The sequence below is a fragment of the Dermacentor variabilis genome, unplaced genomic scaffold (assembly GCF_050947875.1).
Source record: "Dermacentor variabilis isolate Ectoservices unplaced genomic scaffold, ASM5094787v1 scaffold_12, whole genome shotgun sequence".
Lineage (NCBI taxonomy): Eukaryota > Metazoa > Arthropoda > Arachnida > Ixodida > Ixodidae > Dermacentor > Dermacentor variabilis.
The window spans coordinates 29,030,662-29,052,569 of record NW_027460280.1 but is presented as its reverse complement, the minus strand read 5'-3'; the positions used below and the strand labels follow the sequence as shown (position 1 = coordinate 29,052,569).

General features: G+C 50.8%; 1 protein-coding gene across 4 annotated transcripts; it reads right to left on the bottom strand.

The window, feature by feature from the left end:
- Positions 1–5,661: 5,661 nt before the first annotated feature.
- On the bottom strand, positions 5,662–21,454 carry LOC142566314 (uncharacterized). Of its 4 annotated transcripts, none has more exons than XR_012825020.1 (3): positions 20,870–21,291; positions 14,207–14,364; positions 5,662–6,026 (listed from the first exon to the last, which is right to left on the bottom strand). XR_012825020.1 is itself a non-coding variant. In XM_075677231.1 (3 exons), the coding sequence occupies exons 2-3, from the start codon at positions 20,949–20,951 to the stop codon at positions 5,783–5,785; spliced, it is 312 nt and encodes a 103-aa protein (XP_075533346.1). In that variant the 5' UTR covers positions 20,952–20,967; positions 21,085–21,432; the 3' UTR covers positions 5,662–5,782. The 4 variants fall into 4 exon arrangements, 2 of the variants coding, with proteins under 2 accessions (XP_075533346.1, XP_075533344.1); XM_075677231.1 differs by lacking the exon at positions 14,207–14,364 and having other exon boundaries at positions 5,662–6,012; positions 20,870–20,967; positions 21,085–21,432; XM_075677229.1 differs by lacking the exon at positions 14,207–14,364 and having other exon boundaries at positions 5,662–6,012; positions 20,870–21,290.
- Between the last annotated feature and the right edge of the window lie 454 nt (positions 21,455–21,908).

Genomic DNA, 21,908 nt, shown 5'->3' with positions numbered 1-21,908 from the left:
AATTTACCTTCGTGCTGCATCTCTCATCAACACGAACTAAGCCGGGGAAACAGAGTGCGCGGCGGACTGTGTCACCGTCGCAGCTGGCTTTCAAGATACAGTGGCCCGGGCGGCCGCGCGCGACCGCCCGGGCCGTCCGGAGTACAACGCCCCCCCCCCCCCTGTCTGCCCTTCCTCCCCCCGGTACCGCGATTGCCGGCTCACCCTCGCACGCTTTCACTCGCACATACAGCATACGGCGCGGGGCGATTTTGTCGCCCTTGGACTTTATAAGGAACCTCAAGGCGACGGTGGCGTCAGAAATGCGCCTGGAGTGTCTATATAATTGCGATCGCAATAAAAATAAAAAAGAACTCATTCACGTCACCCCTTATAACGACAAGGACGGTCGAAAGGTTTCGTTTTCTCCACTCTCCGCCGGCTGTTCTTTTGCGTTTCAGTAGTTTTGTTATCGCGTAGTGCTCCTCTAGTTTTGCTGGCTCGCGAAATGCACACAAACTGCAAGTAGCAGATAATGTCACGTCTATGTAACGTCGCAGGACTCCGGAACGGTCCGCGCCACCTGACCAAGAGCAGCTGCAGCGGCGAATCCAACGCTCTATCTTGGCTCGGTTTCTCCATGGCCGCGCGTTTGCGCTTTGCGCAAAAAATCCGTAGCGCCGTCTGTCGGGAGACGTTCTATTCAGCGACGGCAGTAAAGAGCGGTAATTAGAGTGTACTAGCACACTCTAGCGGTGATCGCATATGCAACGTCGCCACTCCCCGCTCGGGGGTGGGCGATTGTGCTAAAGGTGTGCGGGACCTTCAGACGCGATTTTCTTGTCAACTAACTCTTGGCACTAAACAAGCGCTGCCGCTGCGAGGCTTCTGGAATGGTATCATTAAGAGTCCACGTCGACTTGGTATTTGCTCTTAGTGTCCCTTTAAAGATGTAGCGAATTGATTTAATCTCGTATAGAGCAACCTTCCGCTATATCTGCACTTTTTTGGCGAAGGATACGTTACATACTAGTGGAGGATAAAAAAAAAGGACCAGACTCTACACTAGAAGATTTTTCGAGCGCATATCGCTATGCCGATGACATCGATATGGCCCTACGGATTTCACGTCAAGTCCCAGTGTTCAGCCTATTTCTGCGGAGAAGTTGACAAATGTTAGCACGTTGAGAGACTGCTTACTCTCGAGGGCCACGCAGTAGTTATCAACACTTAAATAGTCACGAGCAGATGCTGTCAAAATTCATCACCTCACGGTAAGCCGATGCGTAAGATCGGCAGCTGTCATTAGTTTTTTCCGTCCCTTCTGGCCATCCTGTTCTCACAGACCTGCGTATCGTATTACGCAAGTGTCCAGCTTAAGCGTTTCTCTTTTACTGTCTTTTGAAGCAGAGCGGAACCAAACTACACCCACAACAGAAATGATGATTTAAGTTGAAAAAAAAAATACTTGGTAGAGTGGGAACGACGCCTGTATATTAATTATCACTATTTTGGTCTTTCATCACAGGATCGCATGTCGAAACATGCCACTGTAAAGGACACTATACACAAACAAGTAAGAAGAGAGACTAACACCATTCGTCGTCTGCACTATTCGTTGCGCTGTCGCGTTCCAAAATGTTTAGTCACCAACTCACCCAAGTGTCGATTGTATGCACCGGCACTTGTAAGCTGGGTGAGGCCGCTCAGCGCAGAGAATCGTATAACGGAGTAGATGGCACAACAATTCAATCTTTGCAACAAACAACTCTAATTGGAAAGCCCGAATGTGCCGCGCTAACGCGAGCACTGATTGCCAGCACTGTTATATAGTACGAGAAGAGACTTGAGCGTTCAAGGCTGACCCGATGGGTTCCAAAGAACTTACATATAAAACATATCCCATGTCGCCCAACCATTATGACCGTCCAGAGTTCGTGAGTAAAAAAAAAAAGGGGGGGGGGGGCAATGCGAAGAATTTTCGCATCATGCAACCGTCACCACCGGCGCTTTCATCCAATCTTCCCAGCACAGCGCCCAGAGACCGAAAGGGGAGGCGATCGATCGATCGGGCCTCGAAGAAGGGCTTAGCGTCGACATTTTAATTCTCCGGGGCGCACGCTAATCCGTTCGGCGACGAACAGTCCGGAACGACGACATCGACGACGCACTTCAGTCCCGGCGCGCCAATCCCTAATGAAATCTCTTCGCGGCTAAGCGTGCTTCGATCGTTCCGGGAAAGCGAGCGCGCGCACCACGCGTAGTTTTCGCAAACACAGTCGCGATTTATCGCACGAAACGCAGGACGCCGCCTATCCGACGCCGTTGGGCTACTTCCTCGAGAAAGGGGATCAGCGCTTTTTCTTCTCAGGAGGTGATTGCGCTGATCGAACATAAGGAAATGCGCCACTAGCATATTGCATGCTTCCACTCCCCAGCGATTATATCACAGACAGCCTTCGATGGACCTCGTGGCAGTTTTGTGGCGCCACGAGGAGGTTTCTTTACTTTAATGCGAAAGCGTCGAATGGCCCATTGAGCAAAAAAAAATCGGCGGCGTGTGTAGCAGCGAAACGACACCTGGCTTCCCATTGGCTGCGACGCCACGTCACGAGCGCGCGAGGCTCGCGCTTGCTGGGGCCTCGACGGAGCAGGGCGGGGAGAACACGTGAGGGCAGAGGGCATCCCCGCCACGTCGCCCTCGCTCTCGGAGGCCTGTGTTATCCAGGCAAGCTCTCGCCTGCGTTCGAACTGCTCCAGGCCAAGTCAAAACGCGCCAAGCGTATCAACGTACGCGCTCGCCTGGCCGCGAGGAGTTCATAACTCGAATGACGGCTCAGCGGCGTTCAATTGGACATCAATGCTTTCATTCACAACTCGTGAGAAGTGCTTAGGTGTCGTCGGATTTCTTTTTTTACTCTTATGCGCACTGCAGAGAGCAATTACGCTACAGATATCCAGGGCCAAATACACAAACTTTTTCGTTCGTAAGTGATGCATTCCATTTGCCGGCAGCTTTCGCTAATAAAAGGCCCGACATCACGATTGGGTGCCATCTTACGAACAATTTTAGGGTAAGTACTTTTTCTGCGAACGCGGGTTCCTGATACTTCGATATACGTGAGTGTTTACATCAGCCACCGACGTTCCACATTCGCTGGCAGTCCGTGCCGGCTAACAGTTTTAACGGCTAGTCCGGGTGCACATATAGGCATAGCGCCAGAAAAGGACAGGATCGAGGGGGTCGAACCCACGGATCGCTGCGCGTGTCCGGTACTCCACTTGCGTCCTACGCTTCCTTCTCTTGCGCTGCCTACACTTCATTACCAACTCGCTCAAACCGTTCCCTTTAGGGCTCGGTTGCACACACGGGTGTGCAACCACCTGAGCGTGCAACCTAGCGCGAATATATGCCCATGGAAACGGTGGCCAGCCACCAACGGGACACCGCAGGTGAGGCGCGGAGTATGCGGGTATGACAGCTACCGTGTTTATCACATATACTCTAACAAAAGCAAAGTTGATAACGGCACTCAGGACAGATGGATTCACTCATGTTATCCGTATAGTTTCCATGACAGTTGGCGTCGTTCGCAGCCTACAGCAGACAAGAACTACGAGAAATGTAAACGCTATTAAGACAGCCACTTTAGCGCACGCTAAAGAGGATGAAGGCGAAAGCCTGCGCGCTCACGAGACACTCATTACTTGAAATTATCATTCGAATGCGTTGAATCCTATTGTTTTCTCCCACCAAAGGCTGTAGGTTCGAGTGCCTTAATTACCTATACATTAACTGTCTTAATTAACATCGCCCTAATTAAAACCAAAGGTCGTCGGTTCGATCCGAATAATAATAATAATAATAATAATAATAAAGACCGTTACTTCCTTTACTAGTTATTTACTAACGCAAGTTATCCACCAGTGCATGTATTGTTAATCCGTAGAGTTAAGACGATACGGTCGTCCCATGCACGCGGTATCACGCATTCAGCCTGTCGACGAGGTCTCGAGCAGGCCGGCTGAAGCTGGGCGTTGACTCGCCCCATCAGCCATTCGGCCGCAGTGCGCGTGCTTTACAGGGGGCTTCGGGGGTGCACACGCCACCCCTCGGTGGCGCCAGTCGGGGCACGTGCGAAACGCGACACGTGTTTATTTCCCGCAAGATGCGCCCACGCGGCGGTCCATGGCACGCGGTGCCCAGGCGTGATTGATGCTACACAGCGCCGCCGCTTGCAGCCTGTCCATGGCGGCGGTGCCGCGGCAACAAACTCCCTTCGTGTGCAAAAGGGTGTGACCGCAGTGGTGTACAGTAGCATGGTCACATGTACAGGGACGCATGAAAAGGGCTCGGCGGAACTAAACCAACACGCAAACGAGCACGTAGAGGCGCGTGCAAAAATAACAGATAGACCGCAGCCAGCATTTTTCAAAGAGCGACTTGGCATCACTCGACGGAACAATTACCGTTAACTATTGTTTAAGCCGTAACCGTCATACGCCTGAAGAGCACGCTTAAGTAGAAACAACGACGTCTTTGCTTGCTGATGCAAAATTTGAGGCCAAAGCCGGAGAGGGGGCTGGGACAGCCGTTCACACGCCCACGAGCTCTTGCACGTCGTATACGCGTATGAGCACGCGCTGGAAACTTGGCAAGGGCGTACTCTTGACAAACGCTGTTTCCTCTATAACGAGCGGAGGCCCACTCTTCACACGCACGTGAATGCATTGCGTGCTGTCAAACCATGCACTGGCCAAAGAAGAGAAATTAGTTTAGGAAAGAGGTCGGCCTGAGCTAGCATGCTCTGGCCTGCTGCTCTGCACAGTGATGAAATATGATGAGGAAGGAATGCGTATAACCGCGTAACACCGTGGCTTCCTTAAGGTCTCGAGTCTCGTCCAGTGCTCTTGAAATAGTCCACAACAGCCCTTAGAGCTGTGTTGCTACATATATGGTCACACATTGCGGATCTGACCAAACAACTTTATCGCTTGAATAATAGGCTTTTTGACAACTCTTTCCGTGTGCCGCGTCTACAGTATAATTTCCCATTCTAGAAATAACGCGGGACTTACAGTTCTTCGCTACAATGCGATCCCCTTGCAGGCGACTTCCAAGAACGCCCGTCGTATCGGAAAATAAAAGTGGAAATCCGAGATGAGAAGGAGCGATAAAAAAAGAAAACTGGACTGCAAACGCTACAGAATGGCGGTGAAAATTACCTCAACGCCGATATTTGACGGCTCCTCCACTGCACGGAAGGGCGACGTACGTTCTGTGCCGAAAGAATCACCCCCAAATTGGTAGTTTCTCGTCGTGTTTTCTTACTTCATGGTTATATTGCGCTCAGTTTTACAAACACGATACTAAGGAAGGACAGGACGTGGACTTAGTATCGTGTTTGTAAAACTGAGCGCAATATAACCATGAACGTTCACCAACTAGCCCCCTTCATTGCTTTACTAAATGTTTTCTTACTGAATGGGAAAGCAGGGCCACTACAATCCACTTCAAGCTCATTTGCGCTTAACTCACACAGGGGGGATCCCACTAGATCTATAGCATCCTACCCATAGGTGCTATACGGACACTTCCCAGCGCGCACGCGCATCTCGGTGCCACCGACCTCGGAGGCGCACCGGCGCGCGAGCGCAAACACGACACAAACACACACACAGTGATAATAAAATAAAAGTTTAATTGGGTATTCCCAACATGAAGCGTCGGGTTCTGGGATGCTTGATGAGCCGGCAGGCAAGCAATAAGCTTAGGCATTCACCTGGACTTACATAGTGTGAGTTAGTAAAACTTTATTTGAACGGATGCCTCTCTATAGGCTTGGTGCTGCGGCTTCTGGCGACCGTCGTCGCTTGGTGTTATGTCGCGGTCGCCTTGAAAGCCGCCGATTCCGCTCCGGTCGGTCAATTGCAGTCGTCTCTCCGGACACTTCTTCGGGCACGGCCAGTCCCATGGGGGACCTTCTCTCCCCGAGCCCCGGTCGATGTCACTCACGAGCAGTGCTGCTAACCCTAGGGAGATTTCCCTGGATTTAGGAATTTCAGGTCTTGTTTAGAAAATAAATTTCCAAATCTAGGGAAAACGTGCGCTGAGACGCGAAGGAAAGAGAGACCAGAAATCACTGCTGCGACGCCGCGATGACCGATACGTGAAACTGCTGACGTGACGGCGTGTTTTGATTTCAGTCAGCGCGAATTGCCTTTACACTAGCATGCGAAGTATGACTTGTGGTCGTACTGTGGCCTATAGTGAACGCCTCTCGCCAAGTACACGACAAGGTGTAGATGTCCTGGGCTCGATAATGTGGCACAGATATATGCTGTCGATTTATGCGCCCTTTGAATGCAATATTGCGCTGTAACCGAGAAAACAAACGTATGCTGCAGATGCAAATCTCGGCATAAGCGGACACACATACGCTGAGCACGACAATTAAAAGGCGGCCGGGTCGCTTCTGGTTTCAAGCAGGAGGCTGTGTTGTTAGCACGAAAAACACTAGTTAGCACAACTTGTACTGCGACACCATTTCAGCCTGAGTAAAGCGACTTCACTATACCTACATTTATATAAAAAAAAACCGAACTTGGAAAAAGATCTTAACTATAAATTTCCAGTCTACTAGGATAACAAGGAAAGTTTACCTTAAATATCACTGACGAGCTGAACAATTGTACCTCAAAAATCCAGGGAGGTTCTTTATCCTATTTAGGGGAGAACTAGTGGTTTGTTCGATTCAGAAAAAGGTGCACGGCACCTCAAACGAAAAAGTGCAGGGGGTGCCGGGCTGCACCCACTCGCTGCAAGGTTAAAGGGTGCAGTGCACAGCGGCGGCACCTTGCCTTCCACCCCTTTCAATCGAGCACGGGGGTGCAGGGTGCACTGCTGCACCTTGGGGAATCGAGGGTCTAGGTGCAGTGCACCGTGAATAGGTGCAGAAGGTGCAGAGAAACTTGGCTGAATCGAATAGACCTTAGCTTAGGAGTTTGGCGGCACTGCTCACGAAGTTGACGAGGGGGTCGAGCGAGGCTATATATGTCAGCGCACCTGGAGGCGGGAGGAGCAAGGTGCGCTGACATAGGCAAGAAATTCCACCGTTCCCAAAAAATATTGTGCACTCCAATTTCACCTATAATTCACTCCCTCCCTCACCAATGCGTGGCTCATGGGGAATTTTGGAAATTCCAGAGGTTACCAATCCAGGTCCAATTGGTATGCTTTTTTGTTTCCCTAGAAGCGAAAATGCTAATAGCATTCGCAAGCTAAAAAGAGAGCATTCAAATCGGCGAAAACTGAAAACGCGTATTCTAAGGCATATTCTGCCTGGCAATTAATAAACCCCACAACCGTATGACTAAATGGGGTCACTGCAGCCGCCGCCTGTTTCAATAACGCGAAACAATATTGGGCTGCTAAGGTCGGTCCTCAGGTGATAGTGCGCCCACGTGAAAAAAGAGTGTGCCTTGCATAGCTGCTGATGTGTACTCAGCTGTCGTTGCCGCAATTCTGGAGCCACGTGCAACAAAAATATTGCAACACACTAACAATGTTTGTTCGTTTTTGTTTTCTTTTGTTTGTTTCTTTCTTCTAGTTCGCATAGGTCATCATGTTGGTCCGAACGACCAACGGAAAGCAGGTTCAGTCCGAAAGTATTGAAGGCATGTACAAAAATATGCAAGTGTTTAACAATATACAATATATTACACACGGCAATGCAAACTGCACATCGTGCCCTTTCGCTCAACATAACGTGCCTGCATTCCCCCCCCCCCTCCAACACCCTGAATCACGGCTAAAGATAACAAACACCAAGAAACACACGGATACTGGCGACGCAAATATAGAGACCATTGTGAGAACGGAGCAGCCGTCATGCACGAAGCACCGCGCTTTCCAAAACCGTGGAAACGTTCGAAGGGTCACACGACTCGACAGGACGTTGATGCGACGGCGGTGGATGTCCCGGCGCGTGTAAAAGTGTGTGATCGAAAGTTGAATCAATCGACAGCGTCGTCGCCCGGCACAGTCAGAATCGCGACAAAGCACTCGCTGTGCCCACGGGATGCCGCACTACAAACGCGCAAATCGCCGGAACGCCCACCGCACAATGCGCGCACGTCGAGGGACGTTCCGGGGCGAATGCGATCGCACGCGCGCTCCGCTTTGCGCACACCGTGCAGCGCTACTAACGTTGAGCGTGCGAAAAAAAAAAAAAAGTGATAAACCGCTCGGTCCGTTCGAGAGTGCACAGCTGCAAGACAGTCGGCCATACAGCAGCGACCTCAGGTCGAAGCTGCTCGAGACAAGGCACGCACAGGCCGGATACACGAGAGAGAGAGAGAGATGCAGTGCCCATAAAACGCCGACTCGAGTGGCCATGCGGCTGCCACGTACGAGCGCGCACAGCACAGAGGCGGCCTTGCATCGTCGCGGCCTAGAACGCCGATCGGCGGGTCGCTTCTCTTGTACCGAACCGCGGCCGCCCGTAGTTGTATAACCATCTTGAAAAACCAGTCGGGCCCCCATCTGACCTGACCGACTTTCGAGCCCCCCGCGCGCGCATGACGGCGACGCGATGTGCCTCCTCCTCTTCGTAATTTGCGTGGCCGCGTTCCTCCCGAACGGCGATGATCGGCCCGCGCCAACACAAGGCCGGCACGAGGGGAGGCACGACTACACCGCTGAGATCATATTGAGAGACGTGCGAGGAAGTCTGCGAATTCCGCTCGACAAGATCGACAACGCTGCAGACGAGGAAACGAGCGCGTTCTCTCTCGTTTCTCCGTCTACGGCGGTTTTCATCACGTCGCATCGCAACCAATGCGCGCAACCATCGCTACTGTCACAGGAGAGTGAGATCAACGAAGCCAGCCTTAGCGCGCAATGTCAATTTGCATGTGCGTGACGTAGAAAATGGGGGAAGAATGCTACACTGTTCTAACACGTGCACACCTCCTAACCCCCCAGCCTTATCTGCATGGAAGTCAGAAGGCACCTCCAGTGCACGGCACATTGCTGTCCACAACGCTTTTATAAGAGGATAAAAGCGCGCTCGCTGAATGTACTTGCAGGCGACTGAGCACCCGTGTATTGAACCAGAGTGTTACAACACAAAGACGGCCTTACGGAATTAGGCGTTTCCGTCGTAAGGAAACAAATTGTGGTTATTCGAGACAAATGACATACTTCTCGCAGAGTTCCACACTGTTGAGCCCGCAGCCGCTTGTAAGCTAGCGTTTACTACATAACTGCTGCCATTATACTTATGGGAATGATAACCTAATAGCACGCACAGTGAAGAGCTGAAAAGGCAGCTTGAGGTAACCGCCGATGACTGAGGTCACAAGTTTAAACTTCTATAGCAAACACTGCACGCGTCTGAACCGTTATCTGCGCATGCGCTCCGACAGCCATGTATGCCAAAGTGCAAAAAACACTGCAATGGCGTCGGGTCTCCGCTGCATGCAAGTAAATTCTCGCCGACATGCATCAGCTAACATTTCCAAAGCCGTGTGTGGAATGCAGCGCACACCGAGGCGCGAACGCATACGCGACGGCTGCTGCATCGTATTTCACTGCGAGAGACCGACTAACGGTCACATACGGCTGAGTTGCCTTCACCTCGGCCGACAAGCCGCGGGCGCCATTCAATGCCGTCCAGACCGCAGACAAATGTACTCCTTTTGTTTCCAACAAGACACCGAGTGTATAACATAACCCCTGTAATCAGCCTTCAAGCTAAATTGAGAAAAAAAAAACGAAAAAAAAAAGGTCGTCAGCCTACGCTGGCTGTTTCGTACGCGCCCTATACCCCAAGTTATTTCTCTTTACTCCCCACCCAACTTAAAGCTCTCAACACGATTAAGCTTCCCCTGAAAGTAACGCTGCTATTAAAAGAGCGTAGCGTCTCTGTCGAGTATATGGGGATTGTTAAAGGGCTAGACAATGGCTCGGTACTTCGGAGATAATGATCCCAGAAGCAAAGCAAAGCGCCAAGGAAAAACTGCAGGCGCGCGTGTATACGTGGCTGTGCTTTCGGTCGTGTCTTTTTTTTTTTTTCCTTTTCAAGTAACTACATGTTCCGACCAGCTCGTGTAACGGCGTCAGAAATTTGCCAAATCAAACAAACTGAGCGTGTTTCGGCCGTAATGTAAAATAACCACGGTAAACGCCGTGATATCGAGCTTTTTGAACAAATCTGCGGCAGAACTTGCAAAATCCAAGTATACGAGGGGTTGCTCCACCGTGACGATGTACAGAAGCCCAATGCACAGGAGCGTCGAGTGGACATGCCGAATTTGACTGTTCCAAATTTATTATTGTTCGAGCTGTACATCGCAACTATGGGGTAATTTGAAATTAACTTCATTAGTTTATAGGTGCATCGATCACCTTACGTTTCTTGGGAGGTTCTGTGGTGCGATTTTTGCGCACGCTCTTTCAATTATTATTTGTTAAATTTCGTTAAAACTCCTCATCAGACACCGTTCTCTTCTCGCTTCTAAGTGCGAAGCATTTCTCTGCGTATTCAGAGCCAAGCTGGCCAAACGCGAGGCCGTCTGTCGCCGATGCTAGCCCACCCGCATGCGTCCGCTCGCACGCCGCTGCTGGCTTGGCACCTCCATGCTCCTCAAGGTGGTACGGGATGTTCGCGCTCGAATAGACGTGGCTCGGTTGCGCTAGCCATGTTGCGCGTAGGTCTCTACCTGCTGTCACAACGGAGCCCTCGATGAAAGTATCAAGCGGAAGAGTGCAAGGCTCTGCAGAGACTGCAGAAGCATGCAATGCTTACCGAAGTGGCGAAGCGACGGGCCCACGAGATATGGAGCGCGAACCAGAGAAGCTGCGCACGGCCGAAGGACAGCGGCACGGCAAGCGGACGGCCATGCCGCCGAGACCAAGCGGCGTCCATTGGAGGACCGGCACTTGCGGGACGCAGGTGCGTAGCTTCAAAAGCACTTTGCCGAAGACGAATTCGGTGCGGCGTGCAGCGTCTGAGACCGCCTCTGGTTCCGATCGTACGTCGTCGGGGTGTCGCAGCACGCACATGTGGCGGTCCTCGAGCGAGCACCGGGAGGACGTGACTTTGTTTGGGCTTCGCGCTACGTACGTGCAGGGTAGATTCGCACTGATTTAGATATTCATGGAAGATGGTTTCTGCTGTAACTCTTTCTCAAATTTGGCTATTTGAAATAGTCAACTCGTAGCCATCCGATTTGACGTTGTGCGGCCAATCTCCCTTGTATGTGCCATGATTTAAGGAATCAATACGCCACCAGCGTGCAGCTCTGCCCCACGGATCAGACATACACGAGATAGGTGAAGCTGTTCACTATAAGATATCAGCACAGCATATAGTGCACTCATTACGGCGCAAATTGCGGGTCCGAATTTAGCACTGACAAACCGCGAGAAATCTCGAGCGCGTAACGCAGTGCCGCTACAGTGGCCTAACCATAGCGTGTAGGCGGATCAGCTGCCGAACACTAGGTCACGGGTCTGATTCTGTAGCCGCGTTCCAGTGGGAGCGCATTGAAGGACCTAAGGTGGTCGAAATCAATTAGGTGATCACTGCTGCTCTCGTAGAGCACGTATTCGATGTAAAACACTCACTCGCATCCTAACGACGTGGATAATAATAATATTAATTTCTGGATTTTCATGAGCCAAAACCACGATCTGATTATGAGGCACGCCGTAGTGGAGGACTCCGGATTAATTTCGACTACCTGGGGTTATTTAATGTGCACCCAAAGCACGGTACACGGGTGTTTTTACATTTCGCCCCCATCGAAATACGGCCGCCGCGGCCGGGATTTGATCTCGCGACCTCGTGCTTAGCAGCGTAACGTAACGCCAAAGCCACTAAGCAACCACGGCGGGTCGTAACGACGTAGAAGACATCCGAGATCGTGGCTAAGAAATTTATTTACGTTGTAAGATTTCGCAACGTTTCGAGGCCGCATTGAATAGCACGGCGCTGTAACGTCATTAGGTGTGGCTTATACGAAGTCGCAGAACGCTGTAGCAAGAACGCCAAGCGAGCCCTCATAGTCCAACACGGAGCAGAAAACAAACGCTAACCGCCGTGGTGAGAAGCTCTGTCAGCGCAGCCGCGCGCTTGTGGCTGAAAGAGCGGTTCTAAAGAGCAACAGCGTCACACACACACACACACACACACACACACACACACACACACACACACACACACACACACACACACACACACACACACACACACACACACACACACACACACAGAGAGAGAGAGAGAGAGAGAGAGAGAGAGAGAGAGCCGGCTGCGCGCCCTTGCATGCGCTGTGGCCGACTGTTTGCCGACTTTCCCTCCCGGATTTCTACACCGCAGGCGCGTGCCGGGTCCAGATAGATAAAGCGCATTCACCTGGCTCAACACTGCCAAAGGCAAAAACACCGTGGAAAGCGCATCCCGGCCTCGCAAGGAGTTCATTCCGATTACTTGACCACATGGCCAAGGTATCGCACGGCAGCACACCAAAGGAACCACACTTCCGCTGCGTGTTGGCCAAGCGAAAGGCGGCGTCCCGGATATCTCGATCGTTTCCCAGACAGGACAACTATGCGCACACCTGCGACAGAAGTTTATCGAAAACGAGATACGGGGCCTGGCTTGAAAAGCGACGGCTGGGTGCAGAGCGAGCCGCACGAACTTTGCCAAAGCACGTTTCACTGCGAGCAAGGTTACCGCGCACAGAGGCGTCACGCGCGGAGAAAGTGGTGACACTGGCCGGGAGCGCGTGAGCTGCTTGTCTCCAGCGCGCAGCGTCAACACGAGGCTCGTAGTTGACAGCGGGCTTCACGAGAATGTTGTATTCATGCCGCGGCTCTGCAGAGTACCAGGCTGGACCCTCAACCGGCTAAACACAGGAGCTTGTCGATGTTTACACAATGAACCGCGTAATGTACGCTGTATATACGCGAAATGCGCATCAGTACCTATGGCTGCGATGTATGGACAAGTACGGCACCGAGAGCGGCGCTGCTGCGCCGGCGTTGAGAGCGCCGCATGCGAAGCAAATTTCTATTAGCGGGTGGTACCCCTCTCCCACCTCTCGTTCGCACCGCCTTGATTGCCTCCTGCACTGCGCGTGTTTGGGCACGTTTCGTGCCGCGTGCGGTGTGTGCGTACGTGTGTGCGCGTGGACATTTCAATCGATGGGCGATGTACAGTCTGTTACACATTTAGGGGAAAACTCGGAGCGCATTGCATCGCGATACGGCGAGCGCTTGAGTCAGCCGGCGGCAGCAGCTCTTACTTACCTTCGAGGCGTATCAGTGGGCGTTGCACAACGCTTAGTAAAGAATACCGGCTCATTTCACGCAGTAACGATGAGATCGACGCCCTGCAACTGACAGTAGAAGGTTTCCCGACAATGCGGCCAGCGCGCGCCGCCGTATCAGACGACGCCGTTCAAGATCCCGCCCCTCGAGCGTCTGCGCCTCCTCGAGCTGCTGCCGCCGCACGACTCCATTGCTTGCCGCATCGCGATGCAATACGTTCCGAGTTTTCCCCTAAGTGTGAAACAGACTGTACACGCTTCTATTTGCCTTTAAGAAGATCGGTACACTTGACAATTATTTTTATGACTGCAATGCGGCGAAAGCGCAGCGTCTGTTTGACCATGTATGTGACGTTGAGCAGGTAATTGGAAACGACATCGTATGTGCCGCCGGAAAAATTGTAAGCACATACGATGCGGCACATACGAGCTAAAATCATTTTTTTCAGTTTTTCACAATATGTTTGCTACAAATCCGTGTTGTCTCTGATGGCGACAACGGACTTCCATCGACACTGTGCGGAAATAAAATATATCGCTGCATAGCACAAGTACGACATCAACTTTAACTAGTACGTCCCCTACAATATGGAATAGAGGCAGCAATGTAGACAGCTTGGCCATTTTTTTAACAGTGCTCAAAAGACGGAAGCTGAAAGTCTTAGTAATCATTCCTGCTTCAGCAATGCCAGCGCGACCAAGACGCGGGCGTGTATCGTCCAGTAACTCGATCGATCGGTGCAGTGGTGAAGCGGGAATGAACGCCGGTCATGTTCAATGCATCGTGCACATATTCAATTTCTCGGCACGCGTGAACTTCGGCCACTGCTAGCGCATACAACAGAAGTGTTTTCCATTCTTTAAGAGGAGCGGCGGCGGAAACCTACACCCGTTGGAGATGAAATCGTTCCGCCAGGGGAGAAACGAGCGCTGACGTCTAGGACGAAACTTGGCGTGCGGTCGTCCATTAATATCAGTGTTCACTTGCATCATGGACACATCACTGGAAACGAGCGTTGCGGCTTCCTCCGCGATGGTACACAGCTCCTGTAATGATAATGATTCCCTTCGTAATGGGTCTGCGACAAATAGGCACTAGCGTGCTAATGAGTCACTATAATGACTGGCGTATAAATTGTGTTTGTTTCCGGTGAACGTTTCCTTTTATGAGCCTATCCGTGTTGCAATGTTATCGCTCAGCGCGACGCGCCCTTCTGTATCTGAAGTTTCTCGAATGTTATCGCTGGCTCTATCTGTTGTCTGTTGTCACCGAACTTTGTGTAATCAGATTGTATGCGCGACACGAATCGTGTAGTACTTTCTGGAAGGCATGCGGGCACCGGCGATTACGCTGGAACCTTCGACGAGACATGTATAAAAGCCGACAGCCTTGACAAATTCGACGATCGACGAGTGCGCTCGCCGCTATCATTGCGTTGAGTGCTACTTGCTTTGATGGGCACAGGTTCATATAATCGTGACATGTGTTACGCCACTGTGGTTCTTCACTGTCATTACAGCGTGACCGTATACATGCATACAGCACGCAGTCTAGTATTTTGCCCATTGTATCCTTGATCTTTTCTTTCTTCCTTAAAACCTCTATCTCTATATTGTGGCGTTACCTATGTCTGTAACGACTCGGGATCATCAAAATCTTCACCCTCTTCCTTTTTTCTCCCACCAATACTCTGAGCGTATCTTGTTTATACCGCCTGCTGACCAGCTAGTGCTTCCATTAGTTCAGTTTATTACCTTCTAAGTCCCCCGCAGGGGCATTACATGGGAGGAGGGTTTTTATAAAATAGTAAAAACATCGTGAGAAATAATTATATGAATTGAATCCCAGCTTTGAATCCCAGCGCTTCTGGAAGGTGGACGCTGTTCGGGTATCGCTGGGTGAATAACTTGTGCACTTCATTAGGATGTGCTGATTCGTTCCTTCATTTTCCCCGCAGCGGCAGGCACTCTACTCCAGGGTGCCGTCGGGAAGCGCATAGCCTGGTTGCGCTATCTGCCGCCGCCAATCAGAGCGTACACACGGTGGAAGCTCGAATGTAAATATCCGGCCCGGTGACACCAAAAAGCGTTCAGAATGTCCGCGTCACCGTGATCCCCCGCGTGGGCGCGTGTTGATAGCTCTGCGTCATGTTATCGGCACGCCACAAAAGAAAGAATTGACAGAGCGGGGAAAGGACGAGCCTATATATCAAATTAGCTTCCCGGACCGCACATTGTAACATTACAATTGCCTCGCTGTCACTTCATCGCCTTGTCACTGTTAATTAGGTCCTCTTTCAAATGTACGAGTGGTATAAAATGTTGAGAATAAATTTCAGTTAGTAGCAGCACTTGTTCTGCCTCCGCGGCATGCGTCAGCTTTTGCCTCTCGTGAGATTAAAAAAACTTTAACCTAGAACACAAGCTGGCCCTGAAAGGAGCTCTTTGACGCACTATTTCTTAACTGGTGGTGGAAGATAACTCACTCGCGCGTTCTAACTCCATCTCAAGGACCACGCTGACTTTGCATTGTGGAGATGCCTACCACGGATCAAGCGCTCGCAATATTGCGTTTCATCAGTCGAGTGTATACAAACGTGCATGCCTACACGTAACTGAGCGCGCGCGTGTATGATTACGTCCGTGCTTTTGTCTTCAAACACCGGCGCCAAAAACAAATGATTAAACGAGCTGTCTCGACGAGGAATTCAACGAGCACGTGCGCAAGCGCAAAGGTGGGAGTCGAGGGACGTCCAGTTTGGTACCCTGCACGGGAGGAAAGAAGTCGAACAGCGAACAACGCGTGCATCGGTGATGCGCAGCACATAACACATGTACAGATGTCACACTGGCCGGTACACGTAAACTATACAGTACAGCACGTGCGAGCTGTTTTGGGGTTCAGCGGAGGAATCAAAAGTTTAAATTCAAATTCTGGGGTTTTACGTGCCAAAACCACGATTTGATTATGAGGCACGCCGTAGTGGGGGACTCCAAAATAACGTTTGACCACCTGGGGTTCTTCAATGTGCATCCAATGCACGGTATATATTGGCGTTTCTGCATTTTTCCCCCCATAGAAATATGGCCGCCGTGGCCGGGATTCGACCCGGCGCAATCGGGCTTAGTAGCGCGAAGCCATAGCCACTACGCCACCACGGCGAGTGAAATCCAACGGCGCGGAAATAACAGCAGATCTTGTCAATCAAAAGAGCGCGCACGTTCCCAGCGAAAGAGTGCTCGACCGTGTCTTTTGCGCTTTTCATCCAGCAAACAAGAAACAGAAAATAACATGTAACCGCATACGTTCCAAAGCTTCGTTTTCGTTTCTTTTTGCCGAGCGTTTCTTTTTTTTTTTTTAATTTTTACGCCAGGTGCGCTTCCGTCGAACACTCTTTTTCGCTGCTTACAGTATGCCAACACACTGATCACGAATGTTATTTCCCTGGCGTAATAAAAAAAAAAAGTAAACCTGCTGACGCATGCAAACTGGTCGGAGGTCCTTGAATTAAGTTCGTGGTTATAGACTGTACACACCGAGGGGCCCCGTGCGCATGCGCAGAAGCGCCGCAGGGGCGAACTGGTGCTTTCGGATTCGGAGTGCACAGAATAGTAAAATCGCCTAACTAGAGAATGACGACACGGGGAAGCTGCAGGTACTGAAAACACAACCTCCACCCTTGTGACAGTTTAGGGGGTTCCAGCAAGTACAGACGCGAGCACAAGTAAAAGGAACGTAAAGGTCAACGGACGGTACCAGCATTGTCCATTCCTTTTACTTGTGCTCGCGTCTGTACTTGCTGGTACCCCCTATACGTTCACCATGCACCAATTGGCCCAGCAAACCACACTACTAAACTCCACCCTCGTGTTCCTTTCTCTTTCCACAAGAGTCGAAAAGCGAATACCATGTTTCATCACATACTATGGGTACCGACGGACGACTTCGTGCCCTCACAAATATGAAAAGGACGGTATAGTGCAGACTAAATGTCGTAAACGTTCATCTTTGCTCATCAGCTTTAAAAAAAGCCACGGAGCACTACAGAGGAGCTGTTTTTTTTTTTTTTTTCTCCTAGAGATGAGAAGTCTTTTCCATTAACAGGGTATGGACGAGCTTTCGCTAATTCAACGAAGACGGCGCTGATGTGGAACTGCAATTCTCTAACCTCCTAAAAAAATGTAGCTTCACAAAATTATAGGAAGCGACCGACCTATGAGGCGTCTAGGTACAAAGGGACGTCCAATGAAAGAAAGAAGAGAGAGAAAGGCGGCTGCACACGCTCACAAGCTAATCCTGCCAGAGGAACCGGCGTTTCCTACGAGACAAACACACTTCTTTGCGCTGTTAGTGCTTATATTTCACAGGAGAGAGCCGTAACTGTGCGGTCGTTCGTGCTGTGGTCGACCTTCCTGCTCCTTTTTAAAATAAGATCTTGACGGTATGAAATCGTTCCGCGGGAGCTACAGCGTGGAAGAGCAAATCACTAACAAGGCTCCGCTTGAAGTGGGCGCCAGAGAGACAGATTAACCCATGCTGCGGTAACTTCTCGCATACCGTCTTGCCGTGCGGAACGCCGAGAATCGGACGGAAACCGTATCCGTGCGGCGATAGAGGCGCCACTCAAAGCGCCGTTGCTGTTATGCTTCGTCGCAAGCTGCAAAACAAGCAAAACACGCAATACGCCAGCTATACTTGGTAAGTGCCAAGGGAGCGGAAACGCAGTCGAGGACGGCAGAAAATTAGGTGGGGTGATGAAATTAGGAAATTTGTAGGCACAAGCTGGAATGACGCAAGACAGGGGTAATTGGAGGCCTTCGTCCTGCTCTTATAGTAGGCATAGGCTGCTGCTGATGCTACTTTCTCCAGAGCACGAATTCGCACTACATGCGACACGGGCCAGCGGTGGGGCGCATGCGCAGTGGTGACGCGTCCGTGTCACAGCAGACTACGAGTCAGGTCCCGGCAAGGTACTACGCGGTACGACTGTTGCTTTGGCACCACCGCGTTCGGCACTAGAACCACAATTCGCGTTCGCTAAGCTGGACATCCGAAAGCAGTACGGACCTTCTCTTCGAAGGCAAGCCGCTTCATTCGGCCAAGGCGCCACCGCGCACAGCGTCAACCGGGGTACAGCCAAGAGGCACTATCGCGACTTCTCTGAACGCCAGAACACAACCACTTCACCCAAAAGCTTCCGCTCCACCGGCCATAGATTCTGCACGCGCGCAAGCTGAGCCTTCATGGACGCTTCACGCTGCGCACTGGGAGGGGCACGGACTCGCATGTGTAAACAAAACATTAACGCACGATCGCCTTTCTTCCATTTTTCATCTTGCATTAAACATTCAAACAGTTCCTTGCGGACGAAATATGCGGATCGCGCCACCTTGGGCGCAGCATTGTAGGCAAACAGCAACACAGCCAAACGGACGTTTCTCAAGAGCGAGAACTTACGCCACCGCGGGCTTTTAGCGGCACACGGCTTATTGAGAATGCGAGATGCCCAAGTCCAGGCGTGTGGGCCTCAACCGCGCGGGCGCGGCTTGAAGGGCGCCGGACGGCGAGAGGCAGCTTGATGGGCGCGTCCTTGGCGCCAGACGCCAACGAGGAAGCGCATCCTCCGCCGCCGGCTGACCTCAAATCGCAGGCCAGTCTAGCACCGAGATGCAGCGCTCCAATCGACATGCGCGCACGACATAACGAGAGTGAAACGGGCCGAAGCAGAGGGATCCAGGCCAGGGCCAAGACAATCATCGCGGAGTCGCAAAACAGAGCGTAAAACATGAGGGGAACTTCCTTAGCCAAAATACGACCTCGCAAATGAGCACGCTGGTCCAGTTCAACTGATAAAGTTCAACGGCGCTGCGAAGGACGCCGATCTGGATAATTACTTTGATCACCTGGGTTCTCAAATGCGACTGTGAAACGAAACCACGCCATCGTGCTTAGCAGCATACCACCACAAACACTGAATCGCGGATGACCCTAGGTTGCTCTAGTCCCGGCTGAACCTATAAACTTAGATTACGGCAAAGGTCACCGAAGTGACTTCATCGAAGAAAGCAAGAGTCAAAATGACGCTCGCGCATGCAGCTGTTATGACGGGGATACCTCATCTGCGTTTATAGCCAAGATTTCGCACAGCAAAATAACTCCAAGATTCGCTCAAACGCTGTGAACAAGAGCACGTGACCTGAAGCTGCACGCGTGTTCTCTATCATCGGCGGTGGACGGGTGGGGCAATGAATGATTCAATTTCACATGGGCTTTTCAGCGTGAAATCAGCAATCCAAACGGGTTGAAGACGGCTCATTTATGGTGTGAGCTAAGCAGGCGGGAACGAGCGACAAACCAAGAGCCCTCGGAGCTTTCATGTCTTCAACACGCGGAAGTGTCAGACGCGTGGCCAGACGCATCTCCGAGGAGCTCGTGGTTTCCAGCCAACCGAAGGTTGCTTCATTCTGCGAACAAAATAACCTTTCGTTCCCACAATTGAGATGGCGTTTAATAAACGCCAATTTTACACAACGTCAGGCCCACGATAGCCTGTACCTACACAAGAGGAACACGGAGCGCGGGAAGGATGTTTCACAGCAGTGGCTACGAGCGACGCTGTAACGCAGATGGCGTGAACAAAGTGAATGAACCTTCACGCTTATGGGGAAACTTTCAGCGCTGAGCAAGCTGGCGTGCATCAGACGAACCGGCGCCAAGTAGGACAAATTCTGGTTTTGCTGAGCACTACAGATATTGTCGCCAATGAAGACACCTACCAACATTATAGAATTCAACAACTTCTTCTTTTTATGTTGCCGACTGTTTCTCGGCGTGTGAGCTTTTTTTTTTTTTTTTTCGCGTCGGTGAATAATACTAACTCCCCAATTCAGCACTCCAAAGCACTTCCAATCACAGTCGGCTAATCCAAGCACTCGCCACAATCGGCAAATCTTGAAGACGGCGACGTTGGAGAGGTTCGACCTTCCGTGTCAGCTATCCAAAGCGATCAACAATAACGAACCGCACCGCGAAATAGGTCCAGAATGTTTCCATCGCTTGGCGCTTATGCGGTAACAACATGCGACTGATTGACGCGCTTTTTCGAAACAATGAGCTACTGTGAACTGTTGCAAGACAACAGATCATAGCGGCCCAATTGAAAAAAATAATTAAATTGTAACGAAAAAGAAATCGCTGCGTAAACATATAATTGAGCGTCAGAATTCTAGTCATTATCGAAGTGAGACAAGACACAAAGTGCTTCTGAACGGCGAGCTCAATTAACAAAATGTCTTTAAATTGTGCATCGCGAAACAAAGTTGGTTTCCGTGCCAATAAGCCCAAAGACTAAATATAATTCAAGCTTAAATACTGTATTTGTAAGCGCAAGAATGCCGTAAGGCCGAACGAATTCGTAATCACTACAGTTGAAATTAAATACCAAATAAATTTGAAACTTTCATTAACTTTGCACCGATAGCATATCGGAGGCGTTAGTCGTCTGCTAAGCTGTCGCTATTGTTAGGCCTACGGAATTTGTGGGTGCCTCACCTTCAGACAACTCCAGCTCCAACTCCGCGAGCTTCTCTCGCACGTCGGGCGGCAGACTGGCAATCTCGATGTCCTGAGCCATTTCGGCAGCCAACGTCCTTTACACGGTGGGAAAAGATGGTCGGCAACTGTATCACTTGTACGCACGGGTTTTCATAGGCACACGACTATCGCAGCCATGATAAGTAGATGTTCTGATGAAAAAGATTTCTCACTTTGACTGATTTCTACGACTAGTGCCGCAGAACGTTCTAACAATCCTCTCTGAACACACAAAGTCGCATTATGATCGCCGTTGTCCAGTGTACCGAGTGGAAAACATCCCTTGACAACACCGACAACAAGCACTCCGTCGGATGCTCTGCTGCGACCAACCGCCGCAAAAGCAGCCCTCAAAAAGCTCGTCGGATGATGCGATGCAGGAGAATCTCTGCTAGCCAACGCTAGAGGCCGCCACCGTAGGCGACCGGTGTCGCGAGTGCTCCGTCTGCATGACTTCTGCCGAGGGCATACCGATAGGAGAGTAGTTAAGAGGCCACCAGTAATCGAACAACCGGTCACTTTCCAAGTAGGAAATGGTAACTGTATGTGCCACCGGTCAATCTTCGTCGGCTGTTTGAGGGCTAACCCTGCTAGGGCGCTTTGGGACAGACAGGAATGTAGCGGCAGATGGGCACAGAATATTTCGTGCCCATTTTTTGCATTTCGTGCCATTTGTCCGCGGTTACATAACAGAGCAAATAAGTAAGCAACAGGAAATGCCATAACATCGATGGCATTGCCATTTGTACCAAACAGTTGAAAGAGACTGAAATTATTTGCACATCAGGTATTTGTCGAAATGGCCTACATGGCTATCCACGTAGGCCACTTTGGCAAGGCACGTTGCGACTGCAACTGCGTCATGCCGCAAAACCGCCAGCAAATGTTTATTCTGTCACAAATGTTTAAATACAATAAAGGTGTGATAACAGCGAAACCGAATGCTTGTAGGTGCGCTATTTTCACGGTAATTCCCTGTAGCGGATAAGACGAGATG